Below are 18,312 nucleotides of genomic sequence, written 5' to 3'. Positions count from 1 at the left end.
CAAGAGGGTTTCTCTCTGTAGAAAGCAGAAAAGATAGCCCCTTAAAATAGTTAAAACTGGTCCCAGAAGCGTCGTGGAGTCAAGAGAACATTGCTTGGCTTGCAGCAGGAACTTTCTTTCTCTTTATCTTCCCTCTTTCTCAGTCTTCCCTCAGTCTTTTCCTTACCCCCCCCCCCCAAAAAAACCCCAGACAGAGTACTTCACAAAAACACCAAATCTGATGATCTCTGAACTCTCCTCTGCAGTCTCTCAGAGTGTGGGGCTTAATTAGAATGCAGGTTGAGTCATTTTATACACACACACACACACACAGACACAGTCACAGACACACACACATGCACACACACACACACACACAGACAGACACACACACAAAACCGGATACAGCTAATGGAAGAACAAGTCGACTTTCAGACGACATGTTTCAGCACTTTTAATGTTTGGGGGGGCAGAGAGCACTCTGTCACCTCTGGGGTATAAGAGGTGAACTCTGCCTCAGTAACGTTCAGTCCACAGTCAGTCATGCTGCAGTAGGAATACCGTACACGCATGAGCGAGAAACCTTTTTTTTTTTTGGGGGGGGGGAAACTCGCCAAGGAAGGAGAAGCAATAATTTATTTATTCAGATTGGGACAGTTTTGCAATTTTCTCAAGCTGAAAAAGAAGATGAATAAACCAGACACGCTACAAAAATTAAACTAAAGCCAAGCATGGGAGAGGACCTGTGTCTTGCTTCTTGTCATGTGATACAGGTTTAGACAGCAGAAGGCTAAGGAAGCGGAACCGTGACACTAGTGCTACTGTAACCAGCACATCGGAGGGAAGAGCCACTAGAGATTAATTCACATGAAATGACAGACAGACAGGCAGACAGACAGGCAGACCAACAGACAGACAGACCGACAGACAGACAGGCAGACAGACAGGCAGACAGACAGGCAGACAGGCAGACAGACCGACAGACAGACAGACAGGCAGACAGGCAGACAGGCAGACAGGCAGACCGACAGACAGACAGACAGACAGACAGACAGGCAGACAGACAGACTTGCCAGTGAACTGAGGGCTCTCCACGGTGCCTGGGCCACGCCCAGTTTGTCGAGAATGCTGGAGAACACCGATCGCTCCTCGGCCCGGTCGATCTGCAGGGGGCTGGTTCCCAGGATCTTCACCCCGTTCTGGTGCAGGGGCACGGCCAAATTATTAGGAATCTGCCCCCCGACAGAGACGATGCAACCCGTGCAGCCCTGGAGAGAGACGACCAGAGAACAGAATCAGCGATCGCGTAAGAAAGCAACAATTCCCAGTTCTCAGAGGTCAAGGGAACGTTTTAGCACAATAGTGACACTACTGTGAGAAAAAAAAAGACTTTACAATTACACAGTCAGGTGAAATGTCAAAGTTCAAAGTTTTACATTCATATGTTCATGCAAAATGAAAATAAAATTAGAGCAAGACAACAGTTACAATGAGATAACGATTACAGCAACATCAGTTCAGTTGAATATTATCATTACTGAATAAAACGACAAAAAAGAAAAAGAAAAGATTGTCTGCTCAATGGGAGCCTCATGACCTTGTTTCAAACAATCACTACAGACAATTATATAGTCAAGATCCATTTCCGCCTCATCTGAGGACTTAAGAAACTATTAAGAAAGTTCTTTTTTTTGTTGTTGATTTGCTCCCCCCCCCCCCCTTAGTTGTATCTGTGAGGGATACTGCACTAGTGTCTGTGTCGTTGTGAAGATGATCAGGTACATCTCCTCCCCCCCCCCCCCCCACCCCCAGGAGCAGGCCCTGGTGTGCATGGTCTCGCATTCTTTGTCACTGAGAGGGCCCCCTCCCCATAACCCCTCTCTGTCTGTCAGACCTCCACCGGTTCCCATGGCAAAGACACGTCTGACCACTTCATCATTCAGGGCTCCGTTCCCCCGGAGCTCTCCAGCCCTGTCTCGGCTTACAAACGCAAAGGCAATTACAACAACACAACATCTGGGAATTGACTTTAGACGCCGGATCACAATCTCACCGCCCCCCCCACCCCTCCAAAAATGCGTCATCGCAGACGGAGAGACAATCGCCCGCTTAAACACGCTTAAAAGGTCCAGGAAAGAAAAAGTCAATGGGTATTAGGGGGGAGAGAAGATGGAGGGGGGAGGAAAAAAAAAACTTTAGACAACAAAGCCTGTTCAAAAAATTATGATCAGATTTAACACTCCCAGTAGAGAGTGAGTCAGTGAAAAGAGGAAAAACAGCCTGAGAGTTCGAGACACGTTTGTTTTCAACCCTGTAGGTGAAAGCCGCGTGTCTGGGATGATCGATGACGGATTTCACAAAGACATCTTACGAAAGACGCCATAAAAGCAGGCCAACCTGAGAATTGAGCCACCTGGCTTCACATGGGACACATGCATGCTGACTGTATCTATTTTGCTTGTCACTTAGGAGCAATGAGTTTGCTAAAAACTACAGTGTTTCATGAAGAGGACAACAAACCACATACATGGAGGTTGGAACCAGTAAAGGCAGGTACCTACTATAGAGTCATGTACTGGGAAAAGAGAGGAACTCAAGACATGCGTCGCCTTTGAAAATCCATGTAAATTTAAAAGTTTTGGCTCCACTGGTTTCCTGAAGACTACTTTATACTTTTCAGAATTTTTTTTAAAGCACAGACCGACTAACTCTGCATATTTCTGAGAAGTGGAGGATTCTTTGACAGAGTTAGAAGCTGTGTATTAAGAGGGTTGTTTCATCTGCATCGGAGTGAAGGATATCAGAAAATCCATTTCCTCCGAGTTTCAAAAAAACACAGCGTTCTCTCCGTTTGTCTTCATGAAACTTAATAACAAGCTCCAGAACTTTCCATTCTGATTTTGAATCACAAGAAAATACTACAGGGATTCCTGTTCACGCCGGAGAGAAAAGAGTTTTCGACGACTCAAAACAAAGGCGCGTCACACACGTTAGTTAGAAAGAAATCTGCAGGATAATGTCTTTTTCTTAGCTACTGCTGACAAACGCCAGCAATTTATCAAAACGTCCTTGTCAAAACTCAAACGCATGTAGATTTTGGAAGGCAGCAGGTGCATAAAGCGAACCCTTCACCTCCTACCTCCTGTTGAGTAATGTCCAGGATCCGCTCCAGGGTCAGTTCCTCGAAGTACAAGCGGTCGCACTCGTCAAAGTCCGTGCTGACCGTCTCGGGGTTGTGGTTCACCACAACTGTCCGCCGTCCCATCTGTCTGAGGGCGCGGATGCTTGACACCGCGCACCAGTCAAACTCCACGCTGCTGCCTGGAGTGCCGCAGAATTACGAAGAAGTTCAGTCCATCGTTAGCGCAACAGAGTCCGCGGTAATACTTCTGTGTACGGCATTTGATATTCAAAATCTCACAAACACCAAGTTTAAAAAATTCTTTAGCCACAAGGTTACCAGGAATGCAGCATTCTAAATTAAAGTGAGGCGTGATACATCGACCATACCGATAACATAGTTAGACATGAAATGAATTTGAACAACTTGGTTCAGCGTAGTTCAGTTTGGACTAAACGAGATGAAAATGCTGTCATAGTGTAGAATGAAAGGCGCTGGTCTTACCAATGTGATAGGGCCCACAGCCTAAAACCATGACACCCCGATCGCTGAAGTCCAGGTCATGCTCCTGTCCAACGGACAAAAACAAGAACGCAGTCGGCTATCCCACAAAATGATCCCAGACAGAACACCCAACCGCCAGACCCAACCGTCTGAAAGACTTGGACAAATATGAAGGAAAGAGAAAATTCAAAACTGTGATGTGTATGTGATGTGTAATATTTGCTCACCTGACCATGGTAAGTACAGTAGAGATAGTTAGTCACAGCAGGATACTCAGCCGCAAGAGTGTCAATCTGAGAGAGAGAGAGAGCAAGAGAGAAAGAGTGAGGGAGAGACAGAGAGACAGGGACAGAGAAAGAGAGAGTGAGACAGACAGAAAGACCAAGAGAGAGAAGGAAAGAAAGAAAGAAAGAAAGAAAGAAAGAAAGAAAGAAAGAAAGAAGGAAAAAAAGTTAAGTGACAGTGAAATGAGACAAGAGAGAAAGAGTGAGAGACAGACAGAGAGACAGGAACAGAGAGGGACAGGATGAGGAGGACAGAGACAGAGAGTGAGAGAGAGAGAGTGAAAGAGCAAGAGAGAGAGAGTGAGAGAAAGAGAGAGAGAGAGAGACAGACAGAAAGACCAAGAGAGAGAAGGAAAGAAAGAAAGAAGGAAAAAAGTTAAGTGACGGTGAAACAGACTCTCTCACAAGCGACACGCCAGCACACCTACAGAATGCCATCGTTCATTTCATCCTTCAGATTAGTCTCACGGCCAAAGCTAGCCCATTACCTGTTTGATCCAGGGTCGGATGTTCTGGTCCAGTCTCAGCGCTCGGGCCTCACCTTCGGAGGTGCCCAGGGTCTGGCCGATCTGCCGGTCCGAAAACCCGTCCTGCTTGGCCTTCAGGAGCAGCTCCCGCGGCACTGTGGAACTGAAGGACACAGGTAAAGACAGGTAACACATCACATACCTGAGTTTACCCATCAGGTTATCTGACATGCTGACTGAATCAATTAAAAAAAATATATACAAAACAAATAGTGTTATGTACAGTACAATAATATAATGCACAATGAAGCGCAGAACTGCAAACAAACCCTCAAAGCTGCTGTTTGATGACAATACACAGGAGAATGAAGAAAAATCTACTTCAAAGCCTGTCTGCTGTTTGACTGACAACTCTGTTCTTCATCTCACAAAAACACATCTACACAGAAATGTTGGCTTGTGTCCTAATTCAGATTAGAGTTCTGTATCCATTTCCATTGTCTAATTTTCTCTAAAACATGGGTCTATACGACAAATCCTGACCAACAGCACGTCCATACAAAGGCATCTCCAAACGTCGGGTTTTTTTTCCCCACTGGAGCAGTGAGAGTTTCCCAGAGAGAAACCCTTGTGTCTAAAAGAGCACCTGCAGCACGGACCAAGCAAACTCACGGTGTTATGAAAACGACACAGCGCACGAGCACCTTGACTACAGGTTGTGTTTTCAGAGGGTAGTCACTCATCAGCAGAACACAAAAACATTCCCAGAATGCCTTACGCTGTGGACCTCAGCATTAAAGACATGCTCAAAGTGTTATTAAAACCTGAAATTATACTGTAGGAGCAAGTAGGAAGTCAGCACCTCAATATTCCCTCTTTCCATGGTCATAATAATCAGCATTCGTTAGCCTAACAATGGTGTATTGAAAGGTTTGGTGCAATACGGAGCTAACAACGCACAACCACCAAAATATGAAAAATTGAAAAAAAAAAAAAAAAAAAAAAAAACGATGGGCAGGTGTAAAGAACAGCGATTATGACTGTGTCATGCGTTTTCCTCGGTCATCCTTACATAGACGAGAGACCGTGTATCCGATGCGCTGATCACAGGGTCCGTGCAGGTGACAGGACAGGACAGTCTAACACAGTCTCTGTCAGACCGTAAGTGAAGTAATAATAATCTCCTATTCTGATTGGCCACTCCTGGGTTTACAAAACTACATGAGCACAGTTAACCACGAAAGCCTCGGTTTTTCATATTTATCAAACACAACATGTTCTACACACATCACAGGCGGGTTGTAAAGTGTGCACCTGTGTCTGGTTTGACGTTTAGTACATTTCTTTGTCCTCTCTTAAGACTTTCCACTATTCATCGCGCTTTAAAGAACCGCACATGTGATGGACAGACACCTCTGTAAGTACAGCAGCCAAAAGAAAGTTTCCGGTTTCAGTTTGTGACTATGACGGTCTTAAGTCAAAACAAATGTTTTTAATGCAGTCCGCCGGGCTAAGAGAGCCAGAGTCCACAAGACTGCTCTGAATGAGCTTGTTCTGCCAAAACCATCATTTCCCCTGTTAAAACTGAATTACCCTTTTTTTAAATCACTTTCATTACAAAGGGTGCACTCTCTGACAAGAGACATATAATTCTTCAGAATGCGAGTTTATTGTATTTGCAATGTGTTTGTGAAACTCCTGTATTTCAGAGCGTTTTTTAAAGGACAAACTGAAATGATGTGCTTTGATTTGAAATGTTTATATCATGTCTTATGTTGTTGCTCTGACTCACAATAACACAACTGGCTTAATCAGTTTTGCCTGTGGGTCTTCACACACTCCCGCTCTCCCTAGCCGATAATGCTAATGCTACGTTTCTGATACTCTGCTATTGGAGACAGGGCAAGGTCTCATATTTCCATCTACAGAGTTATATTAAGAGTGAAAAAAAAAACTGGTCAAAACTGAAAAAACCATGCCTTTACGCTGCTTAAAACAAATCCTCACAGCACCATCTAGTGGACATGACGCATAACTGCAGACCTCAGGCATCAGGCAAAGCTGTTGAATTTCACATGTACTGCCTAACACTATGTTTTGCACTGGGCAAGGTGAGTAAATATGTATTTTAGCAAAATATTTTTGCATATATGCTGCACTCAGCCAAGACTAATTTGTTTATTTTTGTGGTCGTGCATATATATCCGAGTGTGTGTGTGCGCGTGCGTGTGTGTGTGTGCGCGTGTGTGTGACTGAGTGTGTGCATGTATACGTGCTCTGATTTTCCAACTCTCCCCCTCTCTCTGACCTGTTGTACTTGCCCAGATGCTGCTCCAGCTCAGTGATTCGTCTGAGTTTGTGCAGAAACCACTTGTCAATGGCTGTGAGATCATGGATCTTATCCACGGTCACGCTGCTGTGGAGAGCCTGGAGGAATCCAACATAAAACCATTCACTCAGCACACAAACAACAGACAGTGTCAACCACACAGGTCTTACACAAAACCAACAGACACTGTTAACACTGCAAATCTTAAACAAAAACCAACAGACACTGTTAACATTAACATCTCACACAAAAACAGACGCTTTCTCTAAATAACCAGACAGCATTCGGTCACTCTTAAAGGCGAAATAATGATGCTTGATTGCTCCGTGTGGTCTAGCCTTGTCCTTTGAATACAAAGCAGGCCTCAAAGAGCTTTCAACCAATGATGGTCACTGTAGCCTTGGCAAGAGGCCCCACACCGGCTCTTAACCAATCCGCATGCAGCACCCTACAGCCTGTTGGCCTAATAGACATAACCAACTTTGAATGAAATTACAAGCTAAGGGAATGACGTGAAATCATAATGGTATTATTTAAAAGCAACCTTGGGATTTATTGATGCTCTTTTCTTTGATCCGATTTGCCCCTTTATTTCTTAATACAGCTGCCATCATCAATAATTTCACTCAACTCTCATAAAGTAGTCCTTTTTCAAAGACGTAGACTTGTTTTTTGAACACAGGGGAGCAGTTTCAAGGAGACTCAAAAAAGAGAGAGAGGAGAAAGACAAAGAACATGAAGTACAGTATAAGGAGATGCGGCGATATGACAGAATCTATAAACAGCCTTTGAAGAAAATCTCCAGTTGTCAAGCCATAAATGGATAAGGAGAATCAAACATGTTTACGAGTAGACTACAAAGCTGAACAGAACGACGCCAGTGAAAAGTGCAGCGCTTCTTACAGAACCACTGTAGCCAAAAATGTTTACCAAAAAAAAAAAAAAAGGATTAACTATTTGATTTTACATACAGTGTAACTAATCTGTAGTCAAGGTAACCGTGGCACCAGGACACGTGAGTTATGACTGGTTGGACGGTCATCTCCTACCCTGGCCAGAGAGAAGATGCGTGTGCTGGAGGGGACTGCCAGTTCCTGCTGCAGGTTCTGCTGCTCTGCCCAGGCCCTCTTCAGGGGCAGACGTGGCACAAAGCCGTCCACAGACGGATGGCACATCCGCAAAGCCTTCTGAATGCTCTCCTCAAAGGTCCGCCCCACTGCCATCACCTGAGCACAAAGAGATAGATATGTAATACAGCAATACATACATACGCATGTTGCCTCTTCATCTGTCACTTACTCTCCCTCTCTCTCTCTCTCTCTCTCTCTCACACACACACACACATATATATATATATATATATATATATGTATACACACACACATATATATGTGTGTGTGTGTCCATATATATGTGTGTGTGTGTGTGTGTGTATGTGAGAGAGAGAGAGAGAGAGGGAGAGTAAGTGACAGATGAAGAGGCAACTGTATGTTTTGTACAGTGACACAGTCTTGTGTCCGTTTACTTTTATGGTGTAGTTTTCATGTCCTCTGTGACTGGTACCACTTAGCACTTCTTGTGATGCCTGTTGCCAATAGGTCAAATGATGGGTCTACTGACTCACTTGTTCTTTTTCTTTAACATTCTTGTATGTATATCTGGTCTAATACTGAACCTAAGGGTAGCACTTATGCCACAGGCAGCTCCTTATGGCTATATGCTTAGTTCGTATTCTGCCTGTTTCAGAAATTGCTTTAGACAAAAGCATCTGCTAACTGAATAAATGTAATGTAATGTGAATGAGCAGATAAACAGAACAGCAAAGTCAACCTTGCCCAACCCAGCCTGTTCCAGACTGACCAGGGTCCTCTGTCTGTCCGAATGAACATGCCAAAGGTAGTCTAGCCTTAGTGTGTGCGTGTGTGTGTGTGTGTGTGTGTGTGTGTGTGTGTGCGTGTGTGTGTGTGTGTGTGCGTGCGTGCGTGTGTGTGTGTGTGCGTGTGCGTGCGTGTGTGTGTGTGTGTGTGTGTGTGTGTGTGTGTGTATGTGTGTGCGTGCGTGTGTGTGTGTGTGTATGTGTGTGCGTGCGTGTGTGTGTGTGTGTATGTGTGTGCGTGCGTGTGTGTGTGTGTATGTGTGTGTATGTGTGTGCGTGCGTGTGTGTGTGTGTATGTGTGTGTATGTGTGTGCGTGCGTGTGTGTGTGTGTATGTGTGTGTATGTGTGTGCGTGCGTGTGTGCGTGCGTATGTGTGTGCGTGCGTGTGTGCGTGCGTATGTGTGTGCGTGCGTGTGTGTGTGTGTGTGTGTGTGTGTGTGTGTGTGTGTATGTGTGTGCGTGCGTGTGTGTGTGTGTATGTGTGTGTGTATGTGTGTGCGTGCGTGTGTGTGTGTGTGTATGCGTGTGTATGTGTGTGTGTGTGAGTCTGTGTGTGTGTGTGTGTGTGTGTGTGTGTGTGAGCACGTCTATGAGCCCCGTTCACCTCTCCTACGCTCTTCATGGCACTGCCGATCTCCCGCGACATGCCCTGGAAGCGGTCCAGGTCCCAGCGAGGGATCTTGGTGACGATGTAGTCCAGGCTGGGCTCGAAGCAGGCCGTGGTTTTCTCCGAGACCGCGTTCTTTATGTCCGGCAGGGGAATGCCCAGGGCCAGCTTGGCCGCCACAAACGCCAGCGGATACCTGGAGAGTGAGACCAGAGGACAGAGGGAACACAGATGAGACACAGACAAAGGGCCGATACCGTTAAAAAAAAAAAAAAAAACGTGCCGGAACAAAGACGTCAGGTTCTGACGCTTTCACTTCGCTTTAATACGTCCGGCACCGGGAACGCCGTTTCCGTGAGCGCGGATCTTTCCCTTCTCCGACAGCTACATGAACCAGAGTTTCTCACAGCAAAACATTTTAGTTTATATACAACTTTTCCCAACTGGATTCTTATCATCTTATCACAGGATATACGCCGTGGGCTATTTGGGTTTTATCCCTCAGAGTGTCGTACACTAAAAGTGCAGAGCACAGACACTGATGCTGGTTTCTTTTGGGTGCAGAGATAAAGATAAACTCCCAGTCTTCAGGAGAACCGCGAGTTACTGAAGGATTCTGCCGTGCAGGAGCCGAGCTCTCTGCGATCCAAAAGTTTCTCAAACCATGAAACGCATTGTCTATTTTCTCCAGGAAATGGAGTCTATTGTCAGTCTTCTCCCAGTCCTTTTTTCATCCAACATTTTGCACAGTCTTTGGTAAACATCTTTTAGTATCTTGCACGATTAAGGTTTCGTTTCACACTCGACAGTTTGTGTGGTGGGTGGCTGTTTCAAAACATTCGTTTTTTTTTTTATTTGTTTGGGGGTTGTTTTTTTTTCTTTCCTTCAAAGTCTGTCTCACAAAACACTCATGCCTTAACCGTCAGCATTATCTCACAAGAAAAACAACACCAGATAAAGTGCAAAGCAAATCAGCTGAAATCAATTTTAAGAAATCAATCTGTTCCCAAGTCAGTTTTCAGGCAAAGCTTTCAGCTCCGTTTCTTTGCACATTTAAAATTTCACACGTAACAGGTGCGTCCTCCACCCGCCGATCTGTCTAATTAATGTCAGTCCATCCACAGGCTCTAAAAGACGCTCTATCAAACTGTTGCCGAAACGTGTGTCTCTGGGGTCTATTTCTCGTACGGGTTTGAAATCAGTGCGGACAAGCATCACGGCAGAATCACTTTACACTTGAGAGGAAACCTCTCTGAGACACCCCAGCGGGGTGTACGTTCCTCTTTGCGCTGCGTTGACGTAACTTACCCCGTGGCCTTCGAGGCCAGGGCGGAGCTCCGGGAGAGGCGAGCGTTGACCTCGATGATGCAGTACTCCAGGGACGTGGGGTGCAGGGCGTACTGGATGTTACATTCGCCCACAATCCCGAGATGCCGCACCACTTTAATCGCCGTCTCTCTCAGCATGTGGTACTCCTCGTTGGACAGAGTCTGACTGGGCGCCACAACAATGGAGTCGCCTGAGGCGGTTAGAGAGAGAGAGAGAGAGAGAGAGGAGCGTTAAAACAGCGCCGCTCCACAAGGTGTTTATAATAACTCACCCAACGTCTTCAAAGACAGCAGCCGTGCAAGAAACGCAGTAACCTCTGGCTACAAAACCATGATAATCAAATTCCGCTTCCTTTGAACTGCGTAATTTCACTACTTAATTTGTGTAATTCAAGACCTAATTAGTAGCGTTATGTGCGTTGGGGGTGTGAGTGTGTGGTTATGCTTACAGTGTGTGTGTGTGTGTGCGCAAGTGCGTGTATATGTGAATGTGTGCGTGTGTGTGTGTGTGATGTATGTGCATGATATGTGTGTGTGATGTATATGGTGTGTATGTGTATGATGCATGTGAGTGTGTGTGTGTGTGTGTGTGATGTATATGGGTTGCGTGTGTGTGTGTGTGTGTGTGTGTGCGTGTGTGTGTGTATGATGTATATGGTGTGTATGTGGGTGTGTTGGAAAACCTATACCTGTATGGATGCCAAGAGGGTCAAAATTCTCCATATTACAGACAGTGACACAGTTGTCAGCTACGTCCCGAACCACCTCATACTCCACCTCTTTCCAGCCCAGCAGAGACTTCTCCACCAGGATCTGACTACTCATGGCCAGGGCCTGGAGGTCAGCAGGTCAAAGAGAGCACAGAGAGACGACAGATGAAAACTCTATGAGATAATATTCTGTGGAGGTAAAAAAAAAAAAAAAGACCAGGTAAAGTGTGATTATTGATGAGTGCGCTTTACGTGTCTTTTACCTTGCGAGCTGTTTCTTCCAGTTTCTCTCTGGTGGCACACAGGCCTGATCCTAAACCTCCTAAAGCGTAGGCTGAACGCAGCATGACTGGATAGCCAATCTGCTCAGCTGCGTTCACAGCATCCGCCACCTAGTGGACACAACAGGCATTACAAGCTGCTTCAGTTGTGAAGGGGACGCGCCTCAGAAGAGACCATAACTGTAATACTGTCATACAGACTGGAATTTTAGTCATATCTCCATTCTGAAGAAAACTGCCAGATTAGAAAAAAAAGCAGAACAATAAAACACAAACGGTCTATTTTGTCAGGTATCTGAGATGGGATTCAGTATTTGTTGAGTATTGAGTTTTCGTTTAGCGTTGAGCATTTGTTAAGCATTAAGCGTTTGTTGAGTTGAGTGTTGTCATCTCACCGACTCGACGGCAATGCTGGGAGCTATCTTTTCATTGATCTCCATCAGTTTGTCTGCAAAGAGCTGCCTGTCCTCGGTCGCCATGATGGATTCCACAGGCGTGCCCAAAACCTTTACCCCGTACTGCTGCAGGACGCCACTCTGAAACAGCTCCACACCTGATAACGCCAACACCCCAGACCGACACGTGCCACACATTCAGAAAAACACAGACAAACCTGCTCGAAACTGCAGATTTCTGATTTTTTTTTTTTTTTTTTTCACTTCACTGTTTGAGTTTGGACAACAAAGAGAGAAAGAGCTGTTCAAGATTTTCTAGAAAGAGTTCAAACTCAGGTCTGCTGATACATCATATCTGTGGAGCGTACTTTTTGAACGCGTTTGTTGTCTGTTGCGCGTCGTCCATCCGCCTACTCACCACAGTTCAGAGCCGTCTGTCCGCCCATGGAGAGCAGGATGCCGTCCGGTCTCTCCGCTTTGATCACCTCCGTGACAAACTGAGGAGTGACGGGCAGGAAGTAGACTGAGTCAGCCTGCTTGGTACCCACTTCGTTGGTCTGCACCGAGGCAATGTTTGGGTTCATCAGAACCGTCTTCAGATTCTCCTCCTACGGGTTAAAAACACGGGCCCGAAACCTCAAAGTCACTCCACTCGTTCAAACAGATAACACTTCATAAACACTTAAACAGATATGCATGAAAAGCGTGTGATTTGAGAGTGAGATGAGTCAGCTGTTGCTTTTTGTGATAACATGGCCTATGTTGGGTCTGCTACTTGTTTCTGGCTTTGAAAAACAGAGAATGTATCAGTCTACCTAAGTTAACATTACGTAATGGCTCAGTTCTGTTCTGAATGCAGGTGTCTGAGGACTTGGTCATATTTATACTGTGTAGCTTTCTAAAACGCCCACCTTCATGGCTTTAACAGCCTGAGATCCCGAGTAGTCAAACTCTCCGGCCTGACCGATGGACAGGCCCCCGGAACCCAGAACCAGCACCTTTGACACCTGGACCAAACAGACACACACACACACACACAAAAACATAGACAGAAAACACATATTCAACAGCAGTACTGATCCTTATTCTAAAGATCACATGACTATGGCCAACAGCAACCATCTGTCCCCTCTCTTGTCTAGGAGATAACGTAGTAATCCATTTGTTATCACGTCTATACAGCACAATCCTTTCACAACAGCTTAATCTGATTTGGGTGAGGTTATTCAACACCAGCCTATTGTTTTCACTCTTACAAACCAAACCTCAAATCAATGTCTGTCTGCTTGATATGAATCCTTCAGTGGTTTAGACCATGCTGCGTCACGTCCCACTGTGAGCATTTAGACCACATTCCACAGCCTGTGTTTTCAATCAGAGGCCTCGACTATCTCTCCTAACCTGAGCTCTGGGAGGAATGGCAGGTTTTTTCGGCATCACAGACACAATGCTGGCCTCTTTCCCTTTCTTTATAAGAGAGATGAAGGCGTCGAACAGGAACTGGAAAAAAGAACGAGAAAACAACAAAAAAAAAGAAAAGAAAAAAAAAGACACAAAACAGTCATTAGATCTTGAAAGGAAAAATTCTCCACTGTGACCTTCTGCGCGTGCCGTGACCGTCCCCCGACGGCAGTACCTCAGTGTCAGTGGGTCCACCTTTGGCCTCTGGGTGGAACTGGGCAGTAAACACTGGCTTGCTGTTATGCATTATACCCTGAGAAAAAAACACAAACAGGCCTCTTTTCAGATCTGTTCTTCAAATATACGAGATACCCATCATTACTAAACTGGATAGCGAGAGAGAGAGAGAGAGAGATAGAGGGAGAGAGAGAGAGGGAACAGACCTCATTCGTCCCGTCGTTGGCATTGATGAAGAGCGGACTCCAGCCCGCAGGTAAGGATTTGCTGTCGATACCGTAACCGTGGTTCTGGGCAGTGATGAAAGCCTGACCCGTCATTACGTTTACCACGGGCTGGTTCTGACCCCTGGGTCAAAACAGGTCCACACCAGATAACAGTGAGTCATTTGGGGTGAAAAAAACAAACAAACATGAAAGCCCACAGTTTGTGCAATTCTTTGATAACAAAAACATTCTAAACATTCTACGCTCACATGCAACTGCCATTGCAGCTCAGTCTCTAAGAGTGCTTAAGGGAGCACAGGCAGTCAGTCAGGTTACCAACCTATTGCCCATGGGTAGTTTGTAGGACTTGGCTCCAGCAGCCAAAGCTGTGATCTGGTTTCCCATGCAAATGCCAAAAACAGGCTGGGGCCTGTCACTCTCCAGAACCTAAAACACAATACACACACACACACACACACACACACACACAAAAAAGGTGAGACAAGGCTCTGCTGATACCGACTGGTGCAGCGTAGAGTGACAAAACTCGATTTTTAATCTACTCACAACTACGCTCAAACACAATCTGGATGATACACTCTGTCGATACACACTTCCTTTAAAGTTCAAACATCACGTAGAATCGTGATTCAGTCTCACTCTCTGAATTTCACACAACCTGCAGCGTCACACACCGCCAGTAGCCACAGTACCTTTCGGACATTGTCTATGAGCGGTCTGGCCAGGGAAGGGTCTCCGGGACCATTGGAGATGAAGAGGCCGTCGTAGTCCAGGTTAACCAGCTCCTGGTCCCACGGCACCAAGTGAACCTCTGCCCCGCGCTGAAAATGCATGACATAACTCAACTGTGATAACTCAACTTCACACTTCTCCTGACATTCGTATTTTGGCATCTCACACACGTTCTTATCAGGTTTCTGCCCTCACGAGAGCACACACTATGGGTAAATCTTACGATTATCCAAGTCCAGACAACCTGCATTACTATCCTGCTAGTGCATACACTCAAAAAATGGAATCACACTTGCTTTGTCATATGACCCACTTTAGATAGCTGATCGTTAATTCACGATAACAGGGGAGAGAAATCACTTCCGCAGGGCTTAAGCACAGAAATACATAACATTCACTGAAAACAGAAATACGGTGTGTAATGTCTCTCTCTCTCTTACCTTAACAAGTAGTCTGATTATGTTGTGCTTAATCCCACAGTCCACAGCAACCACTTTAATTGGATTACCTTTGCCAAACACTTTAGTTTCCTTCAAATACACAGACATATATAACGGGAATGGTTTAATCAATTCAAAATAACATAAATAAATGAGTGAATCAATGAAAAATGATACGTTTTAAGAGGTTACCTTAGTAGAGACCTCTGCTACTAGATTTTTCTGGTTAGGATCTGTTATCTCTACTGGGTGGCCGTCAAATTCTATTTTCCCCAAAACTGTTCCCTGATCAGAAGAAAGAGGAAAGTATGATTTTTTTTATTTTTTTTTTTTTTTACCACAAACTATATTTAAAGGTAAAAGCTAATATTCAGAATACCCCCTACTTGGGCCAAGTGGCATTCATAAAAAAAAAAAAAAAAAAAAAAAGGAAACCGGTCATAAAGATACCTTGTCCCGAATAATCTTAGTAAGCATTCTGGTATCTACTCCATACAATGCAGGCACCTTTAAAAAAAAAAAAAAGAAGAAGATATACATGATTTCAAATCATATAGATGAACAAGAGAAGACCTGTTAAGAGTGAGATACGGATTTTTAGTACACACCCTCTCCTCTTGAAGCCACTGTGCCAAAGATTTCACGGAGTTCCAGTGACTGTACTCATGGCTGTAGTCCTGAACCAGAAGTCCAGAAACCTGGTAACACGTAAGTCACGCAAGGTCACTACCACAGGGCAAAGGCAGAGGCTGAGACATAAGAACCTGTTTACAATGTGCATTTTCAACGATGTGCAGTAGTCCTCCCACCTGAACACGATCAGACTCCACGTTCTTCCTCAGCCCAAGATCGTCCAGCTCACATGTATTGGGCACCCCATAATTCCCCACGATAGGGTAGGTAAGGGTAAGAATCTGACCCCTGTAGCTGGGGTCAGTCAAAGCCTCAGGGTACCTGAGAGTGTATGATAGGTATTGGCACACAATATATATATATATATATATATATATACACACCTCACAGGCCTAAATCTCTTCATTTTACCAGAGGCAAGGGACAGCGTTAACAGTTTCATATCAGGTCATAGTGTACAGCAAAAAGTCTATGTGACGTGTGTTCTGGGTGGTACTAGTAAACTGTACTTTAACATTTTTTAATCTGTGAAATGACCCAATGTTAAAAATTTTATTTCCAGGGGAAGAATATGAGGGTGTTAGAGTTGAAACATTGCTAATGACAGAAGTCCCGCAGTGTCGAAGAGCTGTGGAACACTCACCCGACAAGCCCCGTGTTAAAGACCAGTTCGCCCGCGGCCGACTGCGGATGGCCGAATGAGAGCCCCTTCATGCGGGTGCCATCCTCCAGCACCAGGTGTGCAGTCTGGGCCTAATCATGTGTGGTAATATCAACAAGTAAAGCATGAAACAGCATTCAGATTGAATTAAAAAATCAGACAAACATTATTAACTGACGCCTGCACGTTGGTTAATGCTCAACACAACTACGCCCGGACATGAATCATCACACCATCGTGTATACACATGTTGAGCGTATGAAAACATAGCAATACGTTGAAAGCAATGATGCAATATTACACCAGTCATTCACTAAATTGCAAATTTGGGTGCACTGCCATTTTTCCAGTTACGTATACGTACCGCACAACTATATAGTAGTTCTAAAAGTGCAGCTAAATATGCCTACAACACCTACCGCTCGTATATGGTAATATGATCATTTGATCGAACATTAAGTATCGACTTAGTGAACATGAGCAAACTTTCGATAAGCATTGCGTTATCACAGTGTCTTAACTCCGTGTGCAATGACAAATTTGTTGTCTATGAGTTGTCTGTCTTTGCATTACGTTTGTAACTTCGCTCTTATTTATAGGAACCCTTCGATTTAAAGGGAACGTGTTACAGGCAACTGTCAGCACGTCGAAGCCAAGTTAGCCTACAACTTAGCTCTACTATCTAGCTGTGTTATAAAACTAGCTTTTCCGATAGTTTATTAACTTTACCTTAAAACTGAATAATCTTGCAGTTGATCTCCAGCCATATGTCCCATGGAACCATCCATTGCGCAGAGATTTTGCCACTGTTAATATTTTTGTCATATTCCAAATTTTTGGAAAAAAAAGATCTGTTCCCAATTCCGTTGTAATTTGCTTTGTTGAGTTATTCGTTCTTTAAAAAGAGTTTGAAATGTGAATAATGGTGAAATTATCCGCAGCCAACAATACAGTTATATCCAATGAATTAACATTCCACCATGCGGCAACCGCTAGTTGCCCGCGTGTCCGTAAATGCACCCAGCAGAAGTTGTTGGGGGGCAGGCTGCCAAGGACTTACGCTACCGCTGTGATGTCAGTGAACGAGTGTGTCCTTAGCTGGGGCATACACACTTTTCGTGCCTCATGTTACTCTCTCCCTCGTATGTGTCGCGCTCCGAGTGACACTACATGTGTGGTACAAATTTAATCGCCGACTCCCGCCGTTGAATTATAAAGAAAAAAAAACCGTGTGGGAATTCTTGACTGAGGGACACCTGAAAAAAGGCGTAACCCGAAATATCGACGTATTCACAAGCAAATTGGCCTTATCAAAAGACCACGTCGTCAAAATCTACTGGATTTCTCTGTGCACTCAAATCTCAAATTGTATTTCTGGCGACGGATTACTTTATTTTGTGCATTTTGTGGAAATTTTACAGTCGGTCAAATGACATTACTCTGCCTCTGTTGCACGAGTTTGTTTTGGGATCCACGTTCCAGTTAAACAAACAAAAAGTGATTCTCAACCTGATTGCACAGTTTGTCATAAAATAAAACACCAGCCAGCTCTGACAGCGTTGTTCAGCAACGAATCATGACTGTGTCTCGGGTTTTTTACCCTAAAAGTCTTTTAACTGAGATTGAAAAAATGTTGGACTCCATCGAGTTGGCTTTTTGCGCATTCATTTAAACAAAATATGGGCCTTACTCGTAAACTATGAATTATGGGCCGATCATATGTATTTTAAAACATTAAAACATCCATCCGTTCTAAACAAACTTCTTTGGTTGCATTTGGTCTGTAGAGGCTCTTTGAGAGTCTCCAGTTTAAAAGTCCAAAACGCAGTTTTTGCACGAAATATCAAACAGGGTTTTTTTTTTTTAATGCATTTAAAGAGTTATGTCGTAACATGAGAAGAAGTCAGTGGCTGTATACTTCATTGAATGTTGACGTGTGTCAACATTAAAACCTCACATGAGTCATTGACTAATTTCCACAACCGTTCAGAGAGTCTCCAACACAATTTGGACTTTTACACCCTGCACTGGTCAGAGCTGGTTTAGTGCTCAAACTGTTTCCTGATTGGTTCTCTCTCTCTTTTAGCCTGGAGTCTGAC

General features: G+C 44.5%; 1 protein-coding gene across 1 annotated transcript in view; it reads right to left on the bottom strand.

Moving 5' to 3' along the window:
* cps1 (carbamoyl-phosphate synthase 1, mitochondrial) overlaps nt 1-17,228 on the bottom strand; it is a 34,176-nt gene extending 16,948 nt beyond the window's left edge. The window contains exons 1-26 of the mRNA XM_030785949.1: nt 16,943-17,228; nt 16,196-16,305; nt 15,729-15,873; nt 15,528-15,617; nt 15,370-15,426; nt 15,112-15,204; nt 14,920-15,009; nt 14,440-14,568; nt 14,067-14,173; nt 13,727-13,868; nt 13,519-13,596; nt 13,284-13,382; nt 12,794-12,889; nt 12,301-12,490; nt 11,883-12,040; nt 11,470-11,598; nt 11,186-11,330; nt 10,477-10,687; nt 9,166-9,364; nt 7,734-7,910; nt 6,664-6,782; nt 4,377-4,518; nt 3,832-3,897; nt 3,605-3,668; nt 3,119-3,300; nt 1,053-1,247 (exon numbers count right to left, since the gene is read on the bottom strand). Coding sequence (XP_030641809.1) covers nt 1,053-1,247; nt 3,119-3,300; nt 3,605-3,668; nt 3,832-3,897; nt 4,377-4,518; nt 6,664-6,782; nt 7,734-7,910; nt 9,166-9,364; nt 10,477-10,687; nt 11,186-11,330; nt 11,470-11,598; nt 11,883-12,040; nt 12,301-12,490; nt 12,794-12,889; nt 13,284-13,382; nt 13,519-13,596; nt 13,727-13,868; nt 14,067-14,173; nt 14,440-14,568; nt 14,920-15,009; nt 15,112-15,204; nt 15,370-15,426; nt 15,528-15,617; nt 15,729-15,873; nt 16,196-16,305; nt 16,943-17,038 — 3,309 coding nt within the window. The 5' untranslated portion in view covers nt 17,039-17,228. The remainder of the gene's footprint in view (nt 1-1,052; nt 1,248-3,118; nt 3,301-3,604; nt 3,669-3,831; nt 3,898-4,376; nt 4,519-6,663; nt 6,783-7,733; nt 7,911-9,165; nt 9,365-10,476; nt 10,688-11,185; nt 11,331-11,469; nt 11,599-11,882; nt 12,041-12,300; nt 12,491-12,793; nt 12,890-13,283; nt 13,383-13,518; nt 13,597-13,726; nt 13,869-14,066; nt 14,174-14,439; nt 14,569-14,919; nt 15,010-15,111; nt 15,205-15,369; nt 15,427-15,527; nt 15,618-15,728; nt 15,874-16,195; nt 16,306-16,942) is intronic.
* Nucleotides 17,229-18,312: the final 1,084 nt, after the last annotated feature.

This window comes from Chanos chanos, chromosome 10 (genome assembly GCF_902362185.1).
Source record: "Chanos chanos chromosome 10, fChaCha1.1, whole genome shotgun sequence".
Lineage (NCBI taxonomy): Eukaryota > Metazoa > Chordata > Actinopteri > Gonorynchiformes > Chanidae > Chanos > Chanos chanos.
The sequence above is the reverse complement of the archived record's forward strand: the minus strand, read 5'-3'. Positions and strand labels throughout refer to the sequence as shown.